We start from the raw sequence: 22,766 nt of genomic DNA, 5'->3' as shown, positions 1-22,766 counted from the left end.
AGCCTTAACGAGTTTATCACCTACCCAGAGGAAAAGCCAGGCCTAGAGGACATCTTCATTTCCTTTCTGGGTCAGTCCTCTGGGATTTCTAAAGCCGCTCTCTCCTGTTGCCATACAAGAAGACTCAATGCTACATTGGGATCAGTGCTTGTGCAGACAAAACAACTTGCTATAAATTTAATATTAGCTTAAATAATGCATAATTAGAAGGGTAAGCCTCCACAAACATATTAAATAATGTATTCCCTAAGCAAACATTATTTTTTGGATGACTTGCTGTTTTGGATGATGGTGAGGTAGAGAGGTGGAAAGACCTAAATTTGAGCTGCAGTTTTGACACTGATTAGTTTTGTCACTGCAAAGCAGTCTTTCACCTTTAATGCCTCAGTTTCCTTATCTGTAATGGCCTGTGAGCCTTTGATGGGTAGGGACTTTATGTTTCTTAGTGTCCATGGTTATTTTCGAAAGTCCTTGGTACTCAGCACACATTTGTGAATAAGGGGGTTGAATGGGACCCAGTATAAGAACCATGGCAACTCTCATGATCTAAGGTTCTAATGTGGAAAACCGGGAAGAGAAAATGTGACTAGGACATCTGTGATCTCCAAATAACTAAAAGGCTTCATTCCGAAGAACAATTAGAGCAATTCTGGGAGGCTCCCAAAACCTGGAATTAATAGAAGTTAGAGAGAGTGGATTTTCATGATGTCAACTTAAAATCCCATTTATTAATTCACTAAATATTTACTGAGCACCTACGGTATGCTTGTTACTGGGATCAGCACTCAAGATAGAGTAAGACATTTATGGTCTTTGCTCTCATGGAACTTACAGGTCAGAGGAGGGTAAAGACATGTGAGCCAACCATGAAAACATCATGCTGTAATGAGAGCAAACACAAAAAACTATGAGAAGGAGGAAGGACACCTAGAACTGGGCTCACAAGGACCATTTCCTAGAAGTGCTGTGTCAGTGGGAGCTTGAAGGATGACTAAGACTTTCCAGGTGAGGGCAAGGAAAGGGTTGGGGAGAATATTCCAGTTGGGAAGTCAGCAAGTGAGAGCTTGTATAGTAAGCAAAGGCACCTCACAGGCAGAGAACTTCATTTCAGGTGCTGTGGGAATATTCTAGTAGAGGTGGGTGGGCTGGTAGAGAAGAGAGGCATTTGGTATGTAGGCTCAGCCTGGATGACCTGAACAGGTTTTGTACTTGTCCCCTCTCAATCTGAACTTTCCAGAATCCCAGCATGTCGTGTGCCTCCTAGCCTCTAAGAAGGAAGATAGTCTAGTTCTGCAGATAAATGGTCCTTTTCATTCAGCAGTGTGTCCATCTGGGGAGGACTTGTATATTTCTAAGATCCTTACCAAGGTCACTAAGGGCCTGTCTCTTTGACTTTGCCCCCAGCTGGTTTGCTCCAGTCACACTAGCTCTCCTTCTGCTCAGGCTATATGCAACAGTCTTGTCTGCTTCAGGGCATTTGCTCATGGGGATCCACTAGAATAGGAGGCTGCCTCCCATCCCATGCCTGGAAAGTTCCTACTCTTCAGTTCTCAGCTCAAATATCCTTCTCTTAGAGTGACCTAATCTACAACAGATATTCCCCCTTACCTGCACCCTGTATTTTTCTCCGTAGCACCCATCACAATTTCTTTCTATTATTTGATCAGTTATTTGATTATTATCTGTTTCCCTTTGCTATGACAGGAGGGTCTTTCCACTTTTCCACCACACCGTCCAAAATAGCAAGTCAGCCAAAAGTAATACTTGCATGGGGAATATGTTGTTTAATGTTTGCAAAGGCTTGCCCTTCTAATTCTTTATTACTTAAGCTGATATTAAATTTATCACAAGTCCTGTCTGCACAAGCACTGCTCACAGTGTAACATTGAGTCTTGTCGGTTTTGTTCACCTGTATACACTGAGTGACTCGTACACTGCCGACACATAGATGTTTGAAATATAAAATATTGGTGCAGACTGAGAGCACTGCGGCAGGAAGGGACTGATAAAGCCCAGGCTTTCACGGTAACTGTGGCTATTAGCAGAGCTACTTCAGCGGGCTCCATGCAGAACTGAGTGTTCGCATGCACAGCTGCCTCCCACCTTGCTCCTGGGTCACTGTCATTTGCCACAAAGGTAAAACTAACACAAGCCAGTGGGTAATTGCAATGTCTTATTAATCATATGGAAACCCTAACAAAATTACTCCCACCTCTTCTTGAGAAGGACACTAATACCAATATCATGATGAAAAATGATCTTGGAAATGATTTTTCTTTTGTTCTGCTACCTACACGTGTAGTTGTTTTTTGCTTCTGCTATCTCTATGTAAATCGTAATCAGGAGGCAACATCTTAGAGGGTGGATGTCTGCTTCCTTTTCAGAGAGAATCATGCACTGAATCCATTTCAGGGAAGAGCAGGAGTTTTAAATCTCAGAAGAGGTTGGTTTCTGCTCTCTCTTCTCTTGCTGGTGGGGAAGGTTGGGGGTTGGGGGGAATGATACATGAACAGAGCCTCAGGACCAGAAGTCTGCCTTATGATTAGGCTCTGGAGGGATGGAGGGTGTAGAATATATCTGGGGTGTGTATGTGTATGTGTGTGTGATTTAACCTACTCCTTCCTTCTTTGGGTGCAGCACTCCCTTTCTGTAAGGTTTCCCTGTTTAGGTGGTTTTACTGAGATGTCCAACACAAGATACATGCGTCCACATGTGACCTTGTACTGGCCAATCATAGACCTGCATCTGTACCAGGTCAGTCTCCTGAGATTTTTTTTTTTTTTTTTTTTTTTGTATAAGTGGTGTGGGAGATCCTTTCTTCTGCGTTCACTAAGCTAGGCTGATGTCAGCCTGAAGTCACCTTTGGCCATCTCTGCCTGACTCCCCTGTGTGACAAGGTCACTGGTCTACTGTGGGAGAAAATTAGTTCAAGTGCCAAGAGAAATAATGCTGGGGGATGGAAGGGGACCACAAAAAAAAGGAGAAAAAGAGGTGTCAGCCTGATGACATCATTTGGGCTTGTGGGGGCTCAATTAGGCAAGACAATGAATGCCCTTTCTTATTATGCTAGTCTGAGTGGGCTTCCTGTATTTTGCAATGGGAAGATTCCTGACAGATACTGGGAAAATGTGATTGTGAGCTCATGCCTGCTTTGGTGAGATTGGGGGGTGGTGTGGAATTCACACACACATGCACCTTCTAGGGAGGACCCTTAAGGGAGGCATGGACATCCCCTTTTCCCTCCTCACCTGTTGTCTGAGTGCCTATCACATGGCACTTGTCATCAGGGATACGGTGGTGAGGTGCTCACGTAGCTTACAGATGCCCTGATGAACTGTTTTGCGTGTTTTGAAAAGCCAGGGAGAACAGAGAAAGGAGTGGAGTGTAAAAGACTCTTTCAAATGAGATTCCTTGAGACGTCCTTGGGAGACATAATGAAAATGAGTCTCACGTTGAGTTTGTGCTGGAAAGAACGGACTAACACGTTAAATTTTGCCAAAGCATCATAAAGCTTTTGGTGGAAGGTTCTTTGTTGGTCTATCCGTCCACCATCTTACATTTCACCAGCCTATATGGAAAGGCTGCTGACATGTTCCTCACCCAAGAGACGTCCCTGACTAGGTTGCTGGAAGAAGGGCTACCTGGGTGGCTTAGAATCTCACTGGGGTCTATCATGGTAGCTTCATTGGGATTTTTGGTTTCTTCTGAATTCTAGGGAAGCTTAGCCTTGGGTCCTCACATCAACACTCAACTGGCCAGACTCCTAGAAGCTTGATGGCACCTGGGAGAGGTAAGTCAGCTTGCTTCAGTGCTTGATCTCCTCTGTTGCTGCACCACAAGTTCTCTACAAACTCCCTGCTTTTCATGAAAGAGCAACGTTTTTTTCCCCTATACTAAGAAGCAGGGCCGGGTCTGCCAGAATGTCACACGTCTGTCTTGGGGTTCAGTCCCCAGCTTCTCTCCTTCACAGAGTCTAGACAGTCACTCAGTTTCCTAGTCCATAGGATTGTGGGGAGGGAGCCTAAAAAGGAGAGCCTGATACAGCAACCCTGCTCCTTATCAAATCCTGTTAATGTGTATGCTAAGTATCTCTCAGATCCCTCCCTCCCTCACCTTTCTTTCTTTACTCTTAGTGATCTAGTTCTTTGTTTGGATTACTGCAATTGCTTTTGTGCTGTCCCTCTCCTCCTATCTTGTCTCCTTCTAATCTATCTTCCTCCACACCCGAGGAAACCTGAGAGTCTTTCTAAGACTACACACCCCAATACATCACTCTGCTAATTAAACCCTGGAACAGTTCTCCACAGTCCTCTGGATAAATGTCATCCTAGCAAAATATTCTTTTCCATGTGTTGCCTCTGGCCGTCGTATTCTATTTCTGTAGCACAGTGTAGCAAGTTCCCCTTCCCTCTGGTGCACCTGACTTAAGGTTTCCTGAAATGCTCTTCCCCTTTTTGACCTCTCTGTGTGTCATAGGGAACATTTCTGATCTGATCACCCTCTCCCCATATCTTTGCCAGGCTAATTCCTACCGCTCTTCAGTCCTGAAGCTCTTCCTGATCAAGATGGCGGAGACCCTGCTATGTGTTCACCAACTCTTTCCTTTTATTTTTCCTTAGGCTCTCACAAAGACGACATTTCCTAGGCTGTCTTGTGGTTCAGTTGAAGTGATGCAGGCCATGCCCAGCTCTGCTCATTCAGCCCCTTGTCCTTCCAGAGCAATCCGAGAGGTCATTTGCCTACTGTGGCGGGATCACAGGACAGCAATGCAGTGAGTCCCCATGAGGCCGAGCTGCTTGCCTTCTCTGCACTGTGACTGGAAAGCTCCTGAGATTGTAGGGCTTATTTGTTATCTGGCCTCAGTCCATCCTCTCCTGACACAACCAACTACCGCTTTCCTTGTGACATTGCCTCTGTTACAGCTTACACCACACGATTCACATTGCTTTCTCCACTGGAATGCAAACTTCTTGCTGGCAAGGATTTAGTTTTCTTTCTCTCTTTCTAGTCTACTCACTCCATAGTGCTTGGCATAGAGTTGGCACTTAGCAAACATGTTTTCAAAAAAATGTATAGTATTGGTTTAATGTGCAGCCCACATACAGAGGAGACTTAAAGCAAAGAGAAAATGTAAAAAAAAAAAAACCCGAATTAGTTACACACAGGAAAATGATGACCGTTGTAAAACGTAGCGTTCTCCTAAGAGTCCATTCTAGTAATCTAAAGGAATGAATGAAAAATTTCAGGGCCCCGTTTGACAGTGGAAATCAAGACAGAGGGAAAAGAAACGTCAGCCCTGGAAGTGAGAAGAGCCTGTTGCCCTGTGCGCACCAACAGGTACCCTTAGTTTAGGGGCTGCAAACCTCCTTGCCTTGGGCTCCTGGAGAACCTAAAAGGACACTCCCCAGTTCTCTTCATCCACAGCATGCTCCCCCTTTCTTTTATACCTTCTTCCACTTGCTCCCCTGCAATTTCCAGGAGTTGCTTTTATTTCATTCACTAAACAATTTATGAATTGAATTAAAATAAATGAGATGCAAATAAATTCCAGGCTTTCTCCCTCATTTTCAAATTACATTTTCAGTCCACTCAACCTGTTATAATCTCATAGTGATTTTCATTTAAGAGAGCTAAATGGATATGTGATTATTGTTACAGGAACTAACACCAGACAATTAAATGTTGAGGTGTTGATAGATAAAGCTGTGTTTTGATTTGCATAAACATGATGCCAGCAAATCTAACCCTGGCAGAAATTCAGTTATAAGACTTGCGTGCCTAACTTCTGCTAATTACCACAAGTATCATTATTAAGATTTTTAATATTCAGAGTTGGGATAATAGCCATTTTATTTTAGGGCCACATTTATCTTTATTTTGCAAACTTAGTCAAAATGCATAACTGATTTATCAGAGAAAAAGCACGATTACTACTTATAATCAACTTCTATAGTGCAGCATATCAAAAATCAATTATACAGCCCTGAAATCCAGTCATTAAGGATTTAGCTACTAATCTCATTTCATTTTTGTCTTTAGGAAGATACGGCCGTTTGCAACTTTGCAGATACCAGCGTAGGAAGAAAAACATGGGAGAATGCTGATAACCTAATGTGAGGAATGGAGCTCCAACTAGACAAAGGCAGAATCGTAATATGGAGTGGCCTGGCCCTGTGGGGAGATAGGCCCGGCGGGGTGGATTTCAACCCAATAGCAGCCAAAGTTATTACCTAAGTGTGATTCCCAAGTAGTGGTTAAACCCTGTGGGGCTGCAATGTTTACTCTCAGGCCAGCACTTATCTTAATCTGCAGTTACTTTAGTTATTCATTAGTGTACTGCCGACCTGCCCGTCTGGTTTCTTTCCTCACCCTTGACCATCAGGGGCAGGAGGGAAGGGATTTTACTTGGGGTGCCATATTGACTTCCAGTGCTGGCTTATAGTAGGTGCTCAGTAAATGTGTGCTGAATTTGATGAGGACTGGGATCCCTCGGTTTCCCTGCCATGGGGGAAGGGGTTAGCATGATATTAAGAATCAGACCCTCCTAGTGCTTGGTAAGTGACTAGGGCAGGACCCAGATTATCTGGATGACTATGAACTTCATCCTTGGCCGTTAAGGATATGGGCAAGTGAGCCAGACACAAAGATGGAACTGGGACTGGGTCCTGGCTGTGCCATTTTCTAGCCCTGGTGCCTTTGGACAGGTTATGTAGCTTCCCAGAACCTGTGTTTCCTCATCTGAAAAACAGAGTTAAGTCCCCCTGTGGGGCTGTTGAAAATAAGTAAAGCATGTAACATAGAGCTTGCATCATGAAAGTCCTCAATGAGTGTTGCTGCCCAGTCTGGGGAAGCTATGGTTGGTTGAAAATTTCTACTGTGATTTGCTTGTGATTTCCTCTTGGCAAGCCTTCCCTGATCACCTTAGGCTGGGTGATATCTCCTCCTCTGATTCTGCCAGGCCCTGGATGCTTTGCTCACTTTTTTTTTTTTTTAAGATTTTATTTATTTATTTGACAGATAGACATCACAAGTAGGCAGAGAGGCAGGCAGAGAGAGAGAGGGGGAAGCAGGCTCCCCGCTGAGCAGAGAGCCCAATGTGGGGCTTGATCCCAGGATGCTGGGATCATGACCTGAGCTGAAGACAGAGGCTTTACGCAGGTGCCCCGCTTCTCTCACTTAACCCACTGGATTACCCTGCGTCTACATATTCTACTGGACTGTTAACTCCTTGTGTGTGAAGAGTACATTATAAAATTTCTGTTCTTCCACTATTCATCAAATTACTCCGCACAAAGCCAGCACCAGGCACCAAGTAGTTTGTCGAATTGGCCAAAGAGTGAGAGTCGAGGGAGCAGATAGCAAGTGTGACAAGAAGACTGAAGCTATCCCAAGCTAGAGTGGAAGGTAAATCTGTACCTTTTTCTCTCCTAGTAAACAGACATGGTTTTTCCCAAAGGGATAGGGCTTCTGTCTTTTGAGAGAAAGACTTGTCTTTCCCATGGAAGAAAGGAGTAATGGAGGCTTGGGACCTGGGAAATTGCCTCAGCTCCTGAGGAAAGGGTGTATCCCCTACTACTTAGCGGTGACGAATTGGGTACAACCACTTACCCGGAGCTTCCTGCCAAAGATGGTGACTTTGCCTTTAATCTGTTCTTTTCTTAGGCGCCACTCAATGGAGTTGAGGCCATTCTCCATGGGCAGGGAGATGTTGCAACGCCCAATGGTGGGGGTGATGGTGCCCGCTAGGACATGGGGCTCACTGTGGAAGCTGACACCCATCCCATTGGCATACATCACCCTCAGGGTACCGTTATTACAGAGCTGGTAGCTGTTCCGCACTTGATCTGGAGAAATATAAGTGGGGGTGGGGGTAGGGAAAGAAATTATCCACTCTGTTAGTCATAAGAGAACAGAACCCCTATTTTTATAGGTTTCCATGGTACTTTGCAGCTGTCAGTCTAAGGCTGCCTTCAATTAGCACACATACAATGTTAAGGTGAGTAGCAGAGATGCTACTGATCCGTGGAAAGAAAAACATTATTAATATGTGGCACTCCAGAAATAATTATGCTGTGATATTTTTCTTTTACTCACTGAAGACTATTAATAGTACCTTTAAAGATGTCTATTGCCTACACAATTTGTGTCAATCAAATCCCTAATCTTTAACATATATATTTTATCTTAAATGGGAAAAAAAAGACTATTTCTTTTTTTTCCCTTTTGCCTACCATCTAACCTGAAGTTGATGGTCTAGCTATAGATCAAATCAAGAGAAAAAGCACCCTTCCTGGCCTTCATGCTTCTGCTGCTGACTCCACCATGATGCCAGCTCTCCTCAACAGAACTCTGGAGATTCAAACAGCGTAAGGTAGACTGAGCTAGTGGGTGCTGATAACATGTGTTTATCTTCCCAAAGGGAATCTACACTAGTCAATCAGACTTGTGACCTTTTTCCTTATCGAAAAGTTCCAGGAAGGAAACGTGAGTCTGAAACTCCTTTACAGATATATTGCTTCCTGATTATTTGGGCAAAGGAGTCCAGCTTGGCTGGCTTCTGAGACGCTGGCTTTTGGGATAGTGAGCAAATGTGTATCTGTCACTCCTGCAACTGCAGCCATCATGCAGAAAGACAGAATCTACATCATTAATCATTTGGCAGAGCAGAAATAGAGTCATTGAAACAGGCTCTGTCGTGGGATAATAGTCCAGAAATGTCACCATTTATCTACTGAGAGGACACTTTTATCCTCTGACAACGGGCTAGCCCACTGACATTATATCTTAATTAAAAGAAAAATTAATCTGCACAATTCCTTTTCTTGCCAGCTCCTGTGCTTGTCCCTCACTGTGTGTCATGTCAAACAGTGCTAGTAGCTATGGGGTGGTCAGAAACCTTTGAGATCCCAGTCTTGGCAAGAGATTGCTAAAGGGCTCTGATTCCAGGGCAAAAAAAACCAATAAACAAGTGCTTGGAAGAAGAATCAGGATGTGGCCAAAAAAGGAAGAGGTGAAGCCAAAAGGATAAAGAGCCTTGGAGAAGGTAACTATGTGTGTTGGGTTGGTGGGGAGTGCTGATGATGGAGAGGTAAGAGCAAGTGGGGATGGCAACTGACATTTTCAGGGAAGTATGTAGACATTCCCAAAGCTCTAGACATTTCAGTTAGTATAGATGACATTCTCCTGAATCTGATTAAGACATTTTCTACAAGACTGACCTCTTGTAGAATTTGTTTATGGTGGACACTTGACTAAAATAACAAGCTAATGGGTACTCCCAGTCTCTGGAAGTCCTCCCAGGCTTGCTGGGGTCTGTGGGTGAGTTTAGTGGGTAGGGGGCTTACCTTGTACCACTGTGTAGGAGGCCTCCACTGAAGACAGATTGGTAATGACAGTGACATCATCATCACGGTTGGAGTTCTCAATGTCAATGGTGATGGACTTCTCCATTTCCCGGTGCAGACTGGTCACCACCCCCGTGGGGCGTGTCACATTGGTCAGGCGGCCTTCGTGGTCATAGCTGGAGGACAGACACACTGGTTTGGAAGCACAGTTACTGGAACTGAAGGCTTTCCCACCACTCAGAATCACACAAGAGCCAGAGAGACTGGAAGGTAGAGTGGCTGGGTAGTGTATCACACTGAGGCTCCTTGTCACAATCAGTAAGACCTAGCATTGGAGACCATCTGTGTCCTTCCTCTTCCATACTCCTATAACCTCATCCCACTTGCCACCTCCTAGGCTTGGATTGTCAGCCTGGGCCAAATGCAAACTCCATGCCTTGGCTCAAGCATAGCATGTCTGGCTGCCTATACCCCTTTCTCTGGTTCTATGCCCCAAACAAACCAAGATCTCCAAGCAGCTTTCCTAGACTGTTTTCATGATGACTCACTTGAATTTCGGCCCCGAGTCTAGGTATACCTGATCAAGTTCTGCTGCTAGAAAGTTCCCTGAGAGTGGCCTTTCTCCTTTGTGAATGTCATCTCTACTCTTCTCTTAAATTGTGGAATTATTGGTTCCATCTCCTTTAGCAAAAAGCCTTGGTGTTCCACTTGGTAGAACATTTTCCTACTCTGGGAGATCCATTATAATCAGAAAACTTGGGCCCTCCACAGGCCATAGGAAAGAGACTCTTTTTAAGGGCTGGATATAGAGGCCTTTGAGCTTTCCCACATGAGATGTTACTAGAGAGGAGAGGAAGGGGGAACAAAGAAAGTAGTTGACTTGACCTCTAGGTGTGACTCCCTCTTGACTGGGGACAAGGACAGAGTTGGTTGGTTCTGAGTGTTGGAGACTGGATCTTGTACAGCATGTAGGACAGCCAGTGAACAGAACCATTGTGGCTTATTTGACTTTGTCACAGAGGACTACAAAAGCAAATACAGATGGTGTCTGGCAAACAGTTTCAGAATAAAGGAATGCAGACCTGGTAAGTTATTTGAGAAAACATGATAAGAAATTTTGCTTCTGGAGATGTCTGAAGGCTGAAAACAGAACCACATTAAGCTGGAAGGACAGTTGGACAAAGGGTGTGGGGAGGGGAGAACTTTGAGTGGGGAGCTCAGGTTTGGCTCTACCCTCATCATTTGCCCAGAGCAGTAGGCAATGGGTGGTACAGATAATACATTATAGTGGTTACACCACCAGGGCTTTCTGGGTATACACAGATGGGAATCAGGCCCTCCAGGTCATGGGACTCCCTTTTGTCATCTAATCTGTTAAACTGCCTCTCAGATGGGTGTACAAAGATGTTATTTACTAATAGTGACAAATTAGAATAACCCAAGTGGTCATTCATCAGAGATTTGTTAAATAAGGATATATCCATAAAGTAGAAACCTCTAAAGCCATCAAAATTAGTGACAGTGATTTTTTAAAAAATTTATTCGACAGACAGTGATCACAAGTAGGCAGAGAGGCAGGCAGGGAGAGAGGGGGAAGTAGGCTTCCCGCTGAGCAGAGAGCCCAATGTGGAGCTCGATCCCAGGACCCTGGGATCACGACCTGAGCCTAAGGCAGAGGCTTTAACCCACTGAGCCATGCAGGCGCCCCAATGACAGTGATTTCTATCCATTAGAGTGAAAAATGTATATATTATTGAGTAGAAAGAGTGGAGCACAGAAATATATTCCTCTGATAGTATACAGGGGTGAAAAATGAGTATGTGTAGAAGAAGTTCTCTCAAAATACAGACATCTCAACATTAAGGATAGTTTTCTGAATATGTTTGTATGTTCCCATATTTTAGGAATTATTTCTAACCGATATGCCTGACTTCCATGTTTTCTGACTAGAAACAAAAGGTATTTAAATGAAATAGAGGGTAAAAAGACAAAAGATCAATGAGACTAAGAGATGGTTTTTTAAAAGATAAAATTGACAACCCTTAGCTAGACTCACCAAGAAGAAAAGATGACAGGACTCAAAATCAGAAATGAAAGAAGAGACGTTACCACTGATACCACAGAAATACAAAGCATCGTAAGAGATTACTACTAAGGAGTTTCAATCAGTAATCAAAAGCGTTCCAACAAACAAAACTACAGGGCCAGATGGCTTCACTGGTGAATGCTACCAAACATTCAAAGACTTATTAATGGCAATCCTTCTCAAACTCTTCCAAAAAACAGAAGAGGAGGGAACTATTCCAAACTCATTTTATGAGGCCAGCATTACTCTGCTACCAAAACAGGACAAGGACACCACACAAAAAGAAAATTATAGACCAATATCTCTGATGCATATAGATGCAAAAATTCTCAAATTGTATTAATATTTAAATCAAATGTAGAAAATCATATTCAACAGTACCTTGAGAGTGGGATTTATTCCGGGGATGCAAGGATGGCTCAACGGTTGCAGAAAAAGCATCTGACAAAATTCAACATCCACTAGTGATACAAACTCTCAATAAAGTGGGTATAGAGGGAATGTACCTGAACATAATAGAGGCCCCATATATGACAGATCGACAGCTAACATCATATCCACTGGTGAAAAACTGAAAGCTTTTCCTCTAAGATCAGGAGTAAGACACAACAATTAAGCAAGAAAAAGAAATGCATCCAAATCATAGAGAAGTAAAACTGTAACTGTTTGCCGATGATATTATGTATAGAAACTGTTAGAACCAATAAATTTAGTAAAGTTGCAGGATACAAAAATCAATACATAAAAATCTGTTGAGTTTCTATACACTAATAACCAACTTGCAGAAAGACAATCCCATTTATGATTGCATCAAAAAGAATGAAAAAAAACCTAGTAAAAACTTAACCAAGGAGGTAAAAGACCTCTTATACTGAAAGCTCTAAGACATTGATGAAAGATACTCCATGTTCATGGGCTGGAGGAATTATAATGTCCACACAATTCAATGCAATCCCTAACAAAACCATAATGACATTATTCACAGAAATAGAACAAACAGTCTTAAAATTTGTGTGGAACCAGAGAAGACTTCTAATGGCCAAAGCAATATTGAGAAAGACGAACAAAGCTAGAGGCATCATGCTCCCTGATTTCAAATTATATTACAAAGCTATAGTAGTCAAAACAGTATGGGATGGACACGAAAGCAGACATACAGATGAATAGAGCAGAATAGGGAGCCCAGATAAAAACCCACACATGTACGGTCATTTAATTCACCACAAAAGGGCCAAGAATATACAACAGAGAAAGGACAGTCTCTTCAATAGATGGTGTTGGTTTTCCAACTGGATAGCCACACGCGAAATAATGAAACCGGACAGTCACACAAAAATTAACCCCAAATGATAACCTCAAAGACCTGGAACCATAAAACTAGAAGAAAACCTAGGTGGCTAGCTCCTTGACATTAGTCTTGGCAATTTGTTGATTTGACCTCAAAAGCAAAGGCCACAAAAGCAAAAATAAACAAGTAGGACTGAATCAAGCTGAAAAGCTTCTGCACAGTAATCCATCAACAGAGTGAAAAGGCAACTTACTGAATGGGAGAGAATTTGTGAAAATCATATTTCTGATAAAGGGCTGATATTAAAAAAACACCTCATGCAATTCAATAGCAAAAAAAGCAAACCACCTGATTAAACAATATACAGAGGCTCTGAATAGACCCTTTTCCAAAGAAGACACACAAACAGCCAACAGGTACACGGGAAGGTGCTCAACACCACTAATCAATGGGAAATGCAAATCAAAACCATAATGAGGTATTACCTCACACTTATCAAAATGTCTATTATCAAAAAATGTAAGTGTGGGCAAGGTTGTGGAGAAAAGGAAACCCTTGCACACTGTTGGCAGGGACGAAAACTGATGCAAACACTAGGGAACACAGTATGGACGTTCCTCCACAAATTAAATCTAAAATTACCACATGATCTGGCAATTGCACTTTAAGGTATCCATCCAAAGAAAACGAGAACACAAACTCGAAAAGTCCACTGCAGCATTCTTTACAACCGTCCAGATACGGAAACAACCTAAGTGTCCAATGGAAAATTACTCGACCATAAAAAGAATAAAATCTTGTAACCTGTGACAACATGGATGGACCCTGAAGACATTATGCTAAGTGAAATAAGTTAGAAACAGATACCATATGATCTTAAAGGTGGAATCTTAAAAAAGTAACCTGAGCTCCTAGACGTAGAGAATATTGGTGGTTACCTGAAATGGGAGGTAGGTGAAATGGGTGAAGGGGGTCAAAAGGTACAAATTTCTAGGTGTAAGTAAGTCATGGGGATGTAATATACAGTGTGGGGATAGGTAATAATACGGTACTGCATATTACAAAGTGACTAAGAGAATAAATCTTCAAAGTTCTCATCACAAGAAGAAGGTTTTTGGTAACTGTATAATGATGGATGTTGACTAGACTTACAGTGCTGATCATTTCACGATATATACAAACATCAAATCATTATGTTGATGATTTGACTAGGTCAATTTTATCTCAATAAAAAAACACTTCTGTTTGTGTACAGTTGACTATGTCAATTTGACTTCAGTATGTCAATTTTATCTCAATAAAAATAAGAAAACACTTTTAAGTCTTTGTGTACAGGGTACCTAATGGACTACTCAGTATCAGATAATACCTTCAACTCCTTCAGGCAAGCCGGGACTGTATGGGGAGTTGTGTGACCTGGGATCCAGGCAAAGATTTAATTCCAACGCACCTGGACCTGGATGGTGGTGCCGGCTGCCATGCTTCCTAATGAGAGCTATAGTAGAAACTGGAGGTTCTAGTTTTGGAGAACAGAGGATTGGGGTTGAAGCCAGGATCTCAGGGGCCACAGGAAGAGCATGTTATGTTCTCTTTAAATTTCAAAGAAGAGTAAGTTTCCTACAGCTGTGCTAACTTGCCCATGGAGTATTTTCAGGTTCAGGTCTCTTTGCAAGTAAGTCTACACATAGTTGCGAGGAGCTATGTGTTCCAATAATGGGATCTGGAGGCCACTTAGTGGACCATTGCAGTCTTGGCCTGTGTGGGGCCAAAGGGATCAAAAGACTCATTTATTCAGCAAGTATTTACTGCCTGCCTACTATAAGTCCGTCATTGTTTGAGGTGCTGGAGACATGACTAAGAACAAAATGGGTGAAAATCCCTGCTTCTGTGATGTACACATGATGGAGAGCGCAAAAATAAACCATGGTTTAAAATAGAGAGTATGTCAGATGGTAACAAGTGGTAAGGATTAAAATAAAGGAGGGAGAGAGACAGAGTATGCATGTGTAGGGGTGGTTGTAATTTTAAGTAGAGTCCTGGGCCCTTGAGGGATGCAGGCTGCTCTTCTCCAGCTGACCATGTGTAAAAGTACTCAACAAAAGGAATTCACCATCTTTTTAGGAGGAACAAGAAAACCTAATGCATTTGAAGCCCTACAATTGAGAATTTGTGATAATTGGGTTTATCCACATTACCAAAAAGCAGCTCTTTAAGAGAACAATCATGCAGTTTCCATGTAACTTGTGAACTTCTTCTTCTTTTTAAAAAAGCATCCTGCTCCTATTTTAATTCAACTAGGGTCCCCTCCTGGAAAAATACTCTCCCAGTTAGAGCTAGTGTCTAAAGGCGGACCCACGCCCGAACTTCTTTATTATGGTCTCTAAGTCAAGCCTAATTCTGGCCTTCTGAGAGTGACATTGTTTTGTCCTCAGTCATGTCAGCCCACAAATTATCTCTGAAATGCACTGGGTCCTTAGGTGGAACTGCTAGAAAGTGAAAATCTAACAGGTGTTGGGGTTATCATATAGTTTTAGCCCAAGCTGGTGTGAGAGCTAAAGATAGCACTCAGATGGTGCCTACAGGGGTAGAATCACTGGCTGGTAAAGTCTGATCAAGTCCCAGTGCCTGAAGGATACTAGGATGCTTCTGAAATTCGAGAATGACAGCTTGGCCCAAAGGCAGAAGAGAGGAAGGGAAAGCAATTATGCAATGCAGGAAATTTCCAGCAGGTGGCAACAGCTTCCTTTCCATGCTCCCAACCCATCTGCCCACCAACTGGAAGTGAAAATTCCTGGACTTAGGAGTTATCAACAATGGGGTTTTCTGTTCTCTCGCTTGTCCCCCATTCCCTCTGCAACAGCCCCTCCCCAACTCACTAAGTTCTCAGCCAGCAGCAACACCTCAACAGAAAGCAAGCAAGGACTCCAAATGGGAGCTTAACCAGATCCTTCACGATCACAGAGAGCCAGACACTTGCAAATTCCATCCCAGTCTCTGCAGGGACTGGGGGAATCACGCCTTAGCAATTTTCCCCAGCCAGCATCCCACTGGTTAATACCTGCGGCAGCAGGCAGTGTGACCAAGTGCTGGCTGCAGGAGTGACGGAAAACAGCTTTTTTGGCAAAACAAACGGCGGGACTATTAAGCAGGAGATAATTGTTAGGGGAAATATGACCAGCTCTCACATCTTTTAATATACCTAGCACTTTATCTGTATTGATCTGCTTCTGCTAAGGAGGAAATTCAGAGTTTATCTACCTGTCTGTGCAATCAAGTGTGTTGCTGGACCTACTGGCAAATTACGGGAATCCCACCAGGATCTTGCCTTTTAGATTCTCATTTCCGCACCCATGGCAAACATGAATAATCAGCAAAGTTAATGAGCACTTGCTCTCCCAGGCGCTGTGCCTGTCCAATATCCTGAAACTGGAGGGGCAAGTAGGCAAAAGAAATCGCCAGCCCTTGTAGGGAGGCTGTTCAATATCAGAGACCCAACAGTGCAAATCACTTCGAAGTCAGGGAGAGGGGACATGAATATCTTGAGGCCACAAGGTGACATTAAAGTCAGGAAAACAGGGGCACCTGGGTGGCTCAGTTGGTTAAAGCCTCTGCCTTCAGCTCAGGTCATGATCTCAGGGTCCTGGGATCAAGCCCCGCATCGGGCTCTCTGCTCAGTGCAGAGCCTGCTTCCTCCTGTCTGTCTCTCTCTCTCTGCCTGCCTCTCTGCCTACATGTGATCTCTCTCTGTCAAATAAATAAATCTTAAAAAAAAAAAAAAAAAAAAGGAAAACAAAGTGAGCAATTCTAAAAGTTACGTGGACAGCCAATCCTGCTGCCAGCTTGGATAGGGTGCTGTCGAGAAATACTTTACAAATGTACTTACTCATAGAAAGTTGTCCATCCTGTTTCATCACTCTTGGTGGCTAGGAGGCCAGTGTTTCCATCATAGGTCATGAGGCCAAGCTCCAGATTCTGTGTGGACACGACTTTGAGACCTCCATTGGTGCCCACTGTGAGGGTGATGATCTGGTTGTCAGGCATGAGCAGGTGGCGGGGCATGCCACTACTGTCCCGACGGATCTTCAGGGAATTCCCGTTATTGTCAGTCAGTTCAGTGACATCGTTGTCAGCACTATAAGTGAAATTGTACAAGTACTCCCCAGTCACCAGGCTCACAGTGTACTGGTGGATGCCATCGGCGTTGAAAACATACAACTCCTGTTCTCCGGGGGATGCAGCCTCATACTGGTTGAAAGCATTAAGAACAGGCTTGTTTTTGCTGACCGCCCTGATCCGAATATTTCCAAGGTCTGCGATGTAGATGGTACCGTCCGGAGCTACAGCTAAGGACGATGGGGAATTCAAGATGGCGTCAGTCGCGTAGGCATCGTCTCCCGAGTAGCAGTTGCAATTGACGTCATTTTTGCAGTCACAGTCTGAGGCTGCCCCAGCTAAAAGGCAGATCTCCCCGTTGGTTGTGACCTGGCGTAGACGGTTAATCTTCTTCTCATCCGTCTCGGTGATATAGAGGACCCCAGTGTGAGAAATGGCGATGGCACTGGCTGACTCCAGGGCGGAATGAATGGCTAGTTTGCTGAGGGAGTAGTCAATTCCAGGAACCTGGCAGTGCATGGGGCGTCCTGCAATGATGCTGACTTGGTGATTCTCAGTGATTCGAAGGATGACGTTGTTCTCAAGAACATACAGGGAATTGTCCATGGGGTTGACAGCAAGGTCTGTTGGCCACTCTAGGCGAACCTGTGGATGACATGGCATCAAATTAAGGAGCAGCTTCTAACATGCCCAGTGTTTAACAGTAGGGCACATCTATTGGTTTTATGCAGCTGGGGAAAAGGACTTTTTTACCCACACTATATGAGAAGTGCCCATCACCAAACCACTTGCTAACTGCCCATGTTGAGTGTACACAATGAAGAAGAGGCCATGTAACAAACATTTCCTGTGATATCATCTACTGTGCCTAGAGTAGATCACCAGCTCTAGCCATGATGCTCTTCTCCGTCCCAGAGGATTGGACCAAGGTCAGAGTCATCATATACAGTTGTACAGATAATTCACTGCACAAGGGGCTAATGTAATCCATCACAGCCTCTGCTCACCAAGCTATGGGCCTAAGGAGGCTATGTTCATTTCGAGGCAGCTCTTTTATCTAATACACAAAAGAAGCCACGCTGATTTAAGGTGGCCTGACCCAAGGGCCGCCAATGCACAGGCTGGCTAGTGAACTACAACTTGAGAATTTGCTGGAAGAAATGAACTGGGCCTTTTCTGCAAAACTGAAGGGACCATCTCAGTGGCAACTGTCAGTTTGTTGTGCAATTTGAGCTGAAATTAATGAGGTTGACTAAAGGTTGAAAAGGCCCTTATAGACAGGGCAAACATGTATTTCAGGATGTTTGAGGATCTATGTAATAAAGTTCAGTTTCTCCTGCTGCACATCTGTATGAGCCTCTCTTCTCTGCCCCCATAAGAGCCCATACCAAGATAATATCACTTGGGAGATTATTGTAGACAGCTCTGCTCTAGTTTACTACTGCACAAAGTAAAGGTTTATATAGTAAGGATGCAATCATTTCAGATTAACAGGGAAGTTCTGATTGACATAGAACACTGTATAGTATATTCTCAAACCTGCAATAATGATGGAGAAAAGAGGTAATTACACAGTAACTCCTACCCTGTAATCTGCCATGGCTGGAGTGTGTCACCAGCTCCACTATCTGAGCAGAAATCACCCCCACCCCCCAACCCACTGCTTTCCTTTCTCTCTTGTGCTCTCTCTCATTCCTATCTGACATTTCTCATTCCATCTTGCTGTCTAGTTCATCTCAAACCTTCTACAAACAAACCTGTAATCTGTATCTATATTTCTTCCTCCCACCCCACTTTCAACCCAAACAGGCTGCAGGTGAGAACTTCAGGCTAAGAGCCAGGTGTGGCATAGTTGATGAAAAATAAAGTCCTACCTGGGCCACATCCATGCTGGAGTCACAGCTCAGTGGCCGGACAGCAGTGAGGTCGTTGGAGCCCAGCAAGGTAGAGATGATTCCATTCTGGTCAACCTTCCGGATCATGGTGGCATCAACAAAGTACATGAGCCCGTTCTTGTCTACTGCAATACCTGATCAAGACAAACAGTGGGAGTGTGTCTCTTGGCAAGGAGTAGGGCTTGAGGGGTAGAGGTGGGGATGCTCTACTGGGCATTACCTTCTAGGACTGGGGACCTTACTGGATGAATGCTCAGGCTTCGAGCAGTGGCTCTCAACCTTTAAAGGTAACACCCTTTCTCATGAGCACTGTGCTGAGACCTGCATAATTCCTGGGGTGCTGGCTGTATCGCCACCCAACTGAAGAATGAACTTTGGGCTGCAAATGAGCTAAGTCTACAAATAAATGAATGGGGAAATAACTTGGCATCTGCTCTCTTCAGAAAAGAAGTTATTTCCCAAGTTCATTACTTGAAAAATTATTGGTAGTAAATTACTTGAATACCCTTCACAACTAATTACAACAACAAGATGGAGAAGCGGATTCTTGCTATCACAGACTCCCAATTCAAAATATATCCTTCAGGAAACATTCCCAGTTAAGCCTTGACTCTACTCAGTATGCCCTGGGGGAACACCTGTCCTAGCACTCTCCCCATAAATGCGCACAGTGGCTTCTATTTCTTGTGCACCTTCACCCTATGGCCCAAGCCCAAGGTTCCTCATCCTTAATCCACACTGCCAGATCCTTTAGTGGTAGCTAAGAATGCTAATAAGAACTGGGCCTTCGAAGGACCAATCAGTCCTTAAACCCTAAGTATCCTTGGTCCTTTCCAAACAGAGTTCCTTCAATTCTAGGAACATTCCCCCATCCCCCGGCCAATCCCAGGTCTTTGGAAATTAATCACATTCTTAACTGCTACCATTCATTGGATTCTTAAAAAACGTCAGGGCCTGTGATTAAGACTATGCACATTATTGTTGAACATGAACATCTGGGAGTGGTTGGAGGCCCTCACTGGGCTCTGTCTCCAGCCTGAACAGTCGCCACTCTGGCTCATGGAGCTAACATTTCCCCCTGACTCCGTGTGACTGGCAGCAGTCCGAAATCTCTAGGAGCAGTCCACCCCACTTTCCATTTGTGGTCTATGTGGGTGATGACGTTTACTTCAGATAAACACAATTTTTTTTTTTTTTTAGAGATTTTATTTATTTGACAGAGATCGCAAGTAAGCAGAGAGGCAGGCAGAGAGAGAGGAGGAAGCAGGCTCCCCGCTGAGCAGAGAGCCTGATGCGGGACTCGATCCCAGGACCCTGGGATCATGACCCGAGCTGAAGGCAGAGGCTTTAACCCTCTGAGCCACCCAGGTGCCCCCCATTTTTTTTTTAAACACTCACATATCAAAGCAAACTATCAGAGTAAGATTACTATAGGGGAAGCTATATTTGGGATTGCCTGGGCTTAGTTCACTTCCAGTTAAGAAGCAAGCCAAGCTTGAGACAAGCTTATTCTCGGGGAGGGGTTTTCTTCCTTGGTAGCCTTTACCTCGAGGGCTCATCAGGGTGGCATCCACGGCCTTCCCTCCATCCCCACAACGGGCTTCATCGAAGGGCAAGCATTGCTCTCCGGTCCCCGCCACCACTTCTGAATTCCCAGCCAGGTCTTTAGCTCCACTCAGAGACTTGACTCGGTAGATTCGCCGACTGTTGGTGTCAGACACATAGAGAGAGCCGGACACAGGGTCTACTGCCAAATAGTACTTGTGTGCTGGGTTGTTGCTTTGGAAGAAGCAGAGAGAGAAATGAGAAGGGGGCTAAGCAGCTGGCCTACGAGATCAAAGAGATGACAAAAATCCTAGCAAGACTTTAGACATTTCTAGAGTCTTTCCACTTTATTGAACTGGAAAGAATCTAACACAACAGCTTAGTGTTCTCACACGTCCTGGCTCTTAGTTACTGCCTTCTGACTGGACCTAAGCTCCTCAGGCTACGCAGAGGGTTCATCGTTTCCCATTGTGCTAAAATACCATGGTTTCACTTAGCTGGTAGGAAAGATTCCGCTCTGGTCCTGCTTTTGTGTTCATGTTTTGTGTGTATTAGTCTTCTTTACCTCCCCCTATGGGTTTGATATGTTTCTCAAGTGGGATTGAGGAACACTTCCATGAGACAAGGTTTTCTTTCTAGTCCATGTTTTCTCAGTGCTTCCAGGATACCAGATCATGAAGACTGGGGCAACCTAAAGTTTTCCTAACTTTGTGATGGGAGGTTCCCAAAGGGATTCCCCAGTCCGCACCTCAGATCTTCTCTACTCTCCTTCAGTGTGGATATGAATAAAGTTGGCTTTTTTTTTTTTTTAAAGAAATTTGATGTCTTGCTGATATCACACCCAGAATCTGGATTACTGAGGGAGGAGACATAGTTTTCAAATTTGGGTACTAGTGAGGCCACAGGTGTGAACCAAGATCTGTCAAGGCCCTAAGCTACACTAGGACAGAAATTCTCTTGTGTGTGAGAAATGTAATAGGAAGGCACTAAGCCTCAGAGACTTGGACCTCTTTCTCTGCCGTGCATCTAGCTGTTTTATATGCTGCAGATTAGGACAGACTAAGACACAGGAAACTCTAAACTCAACACTGACACAGCTGGTGACCTGAGGTAAGTCTCTTGGCCATGTTGGGTCCTAGATTGCTGGTTTGGATAATGAAGAAATCGGGTCATTGCTCATGTCCCTTTTGGCTCAAAACCCTACCGTTTCTTCCCTTTGCAGTGTCTGTCGCGTTATGGAGGTTCTGACCAGAATAGGAGCTCATGCTATTCCTATACTGTTATTAAATCACTGCCTCTAGGATACCTCTAGTCAATGCCTCTCTGCCCTAGGGTGGTAGACAAGGTTTTGATGCCACACGCTGAAAATGAGCACAGGCCTCTTGTTTTTCAGTTATTTTTCCATTGTAGTTTGGAATTATGGGAAGGAAAGGGATGGGAGAGGTGAAGGCAAGGTGAGGGGGATCATTGTGTTGGATGCATTTGTCTTGTAGACATCAGGTGGTAAATTACTAATTAAAACACCCCTATTTGGGTTCTTTCCCGATTTAAGGAAGAAAAGAACTATGAAGCTATTTTTAGGAACAATTTGTGAATCAAGACCATCTTTAATTCCAGCTTCTCCTCAGGTTGCTATTAAGACACATAATTGAACTGGAAGTCAAGGTCTTTCTAAAATTTGAGCCTAGATAACTTTAAAAGAGTAGGCTACCAGGGTTCCTTTTCTTTCCTTCTCTACCTTCCTACTTCTTCTCTTTTTTATTTCTTATTCTTTTTTTTTTTTTTTTTGGCTATTAAGTCTTTAGAGAATATCCACATATGCAAAACAAATTAGGGCAGAAAGGGAAAACTTCATGCCATTTTTTAATTAGATGCTGTACTTTGTTACTGAATGAATAGGGGCTGGTGTGATCAACAGAAGGATGAGGGCACTGCACATCTGTGCCTATCTATGAGCAAGATAATTAATTCTGGGCTTTCTAGGGAGCCCAATTCAAAGAGGCTTTTCAAAAACTCTGGCAGAAGAGCAGATGTGTGAGGATGTGGGGTCAGTCATTGCTGGGGTCTTATTCTTCCCCATGGTGTCATACCCATCCCAACCAAGATTCTTACAGAGACTCTTGGGTAGATGGACAGCCGTGTTTCCATATCTGTGGCTATGGTGAAGGTCAAATGGGGTATGTGAATTTGAATGGAGAGTGTCCTTCCAGGGCATTGTTGATTTTTTTTTTTAAACTTGGCCCAGTTGGGGTATCTATAAGCATCCCAGTTTTGGAGTATGGAGGAGGAGGCCAAGGGCTTATATGCATGGCTTTTCCACAGACTTTGATGATCTTGTAAAACCTGACTCCTCTCTATGTCTAATTCTCATGTAACATCAGGAAGAAGTCCCTCCCGTTTCATTTCAAGAAGTAAGAAGCATTCCCTTGAGTATTAAAATACATCGTTTTGCTTTTCTATCTTCTTCCAAATAAAAAGGCCACTTTTCCTCCATT

The 22,766-nt window shown here is 43.7% G+C and overlaps 1 protein-coding gene across 9 annotated transcripts in view; it reads right to left on the bottom strand.

Moving 5' to 3' along the window:
- TENM2 (teneurin transmembrane protein 2) overlaps window positions 1-22,766 on the bottom strand; it is a 1,307,492-nt gene that overhangs the window by 40,904 nt on the left and 1,243,822 nt on the right. For all 9 annotated transcript variants that reach the window (XM_047731060.1, XM_047731061.1, XM_047731063.1 and 6 more), the window contains 5 exons: window positions 20,273-20,505; window positions 18,706-18,860; window positions 16,602-17,476; window positions 9,345-9,520; window positions 7,609-7,844 (listed from right to left, as the gene is read on the bottom strand). In XM_047731060.1, coding sequence (XP_047587016.1) covers window positions 7,609-7,844; window positions 9,345-9,520; window positions 16,602-17,476; window positions 18,706-18,860; window positions 20,273-20,505 — 1,675 coding nt within the window. The remainder of the gene's footprint in view (window positions 1-7,608; window positions 7,845-9,344; window positions 9,521-16,601; window positions 17,477-18,705; window positions 18,861-20,272; window positions 20,506-22,766) is intronic.

Source organism: Lutra lutra, chromosome 5 (genome assembly GCF_902655055.1).
Source record: "Lutra lutra chromosome 5, mLutLut1.2, whole genome shotgun sequence".
Lineage (NCBI taxonomy): Eukaryota > Metazoa > Chordata > Mammalia > Carnivora > Mustelidae > Lutra > Lutra lutra.
Note: the sequence above shows the minus strand (reverse complement) of the source record. Positions and strands in the feature narration are given on the sequence as shown.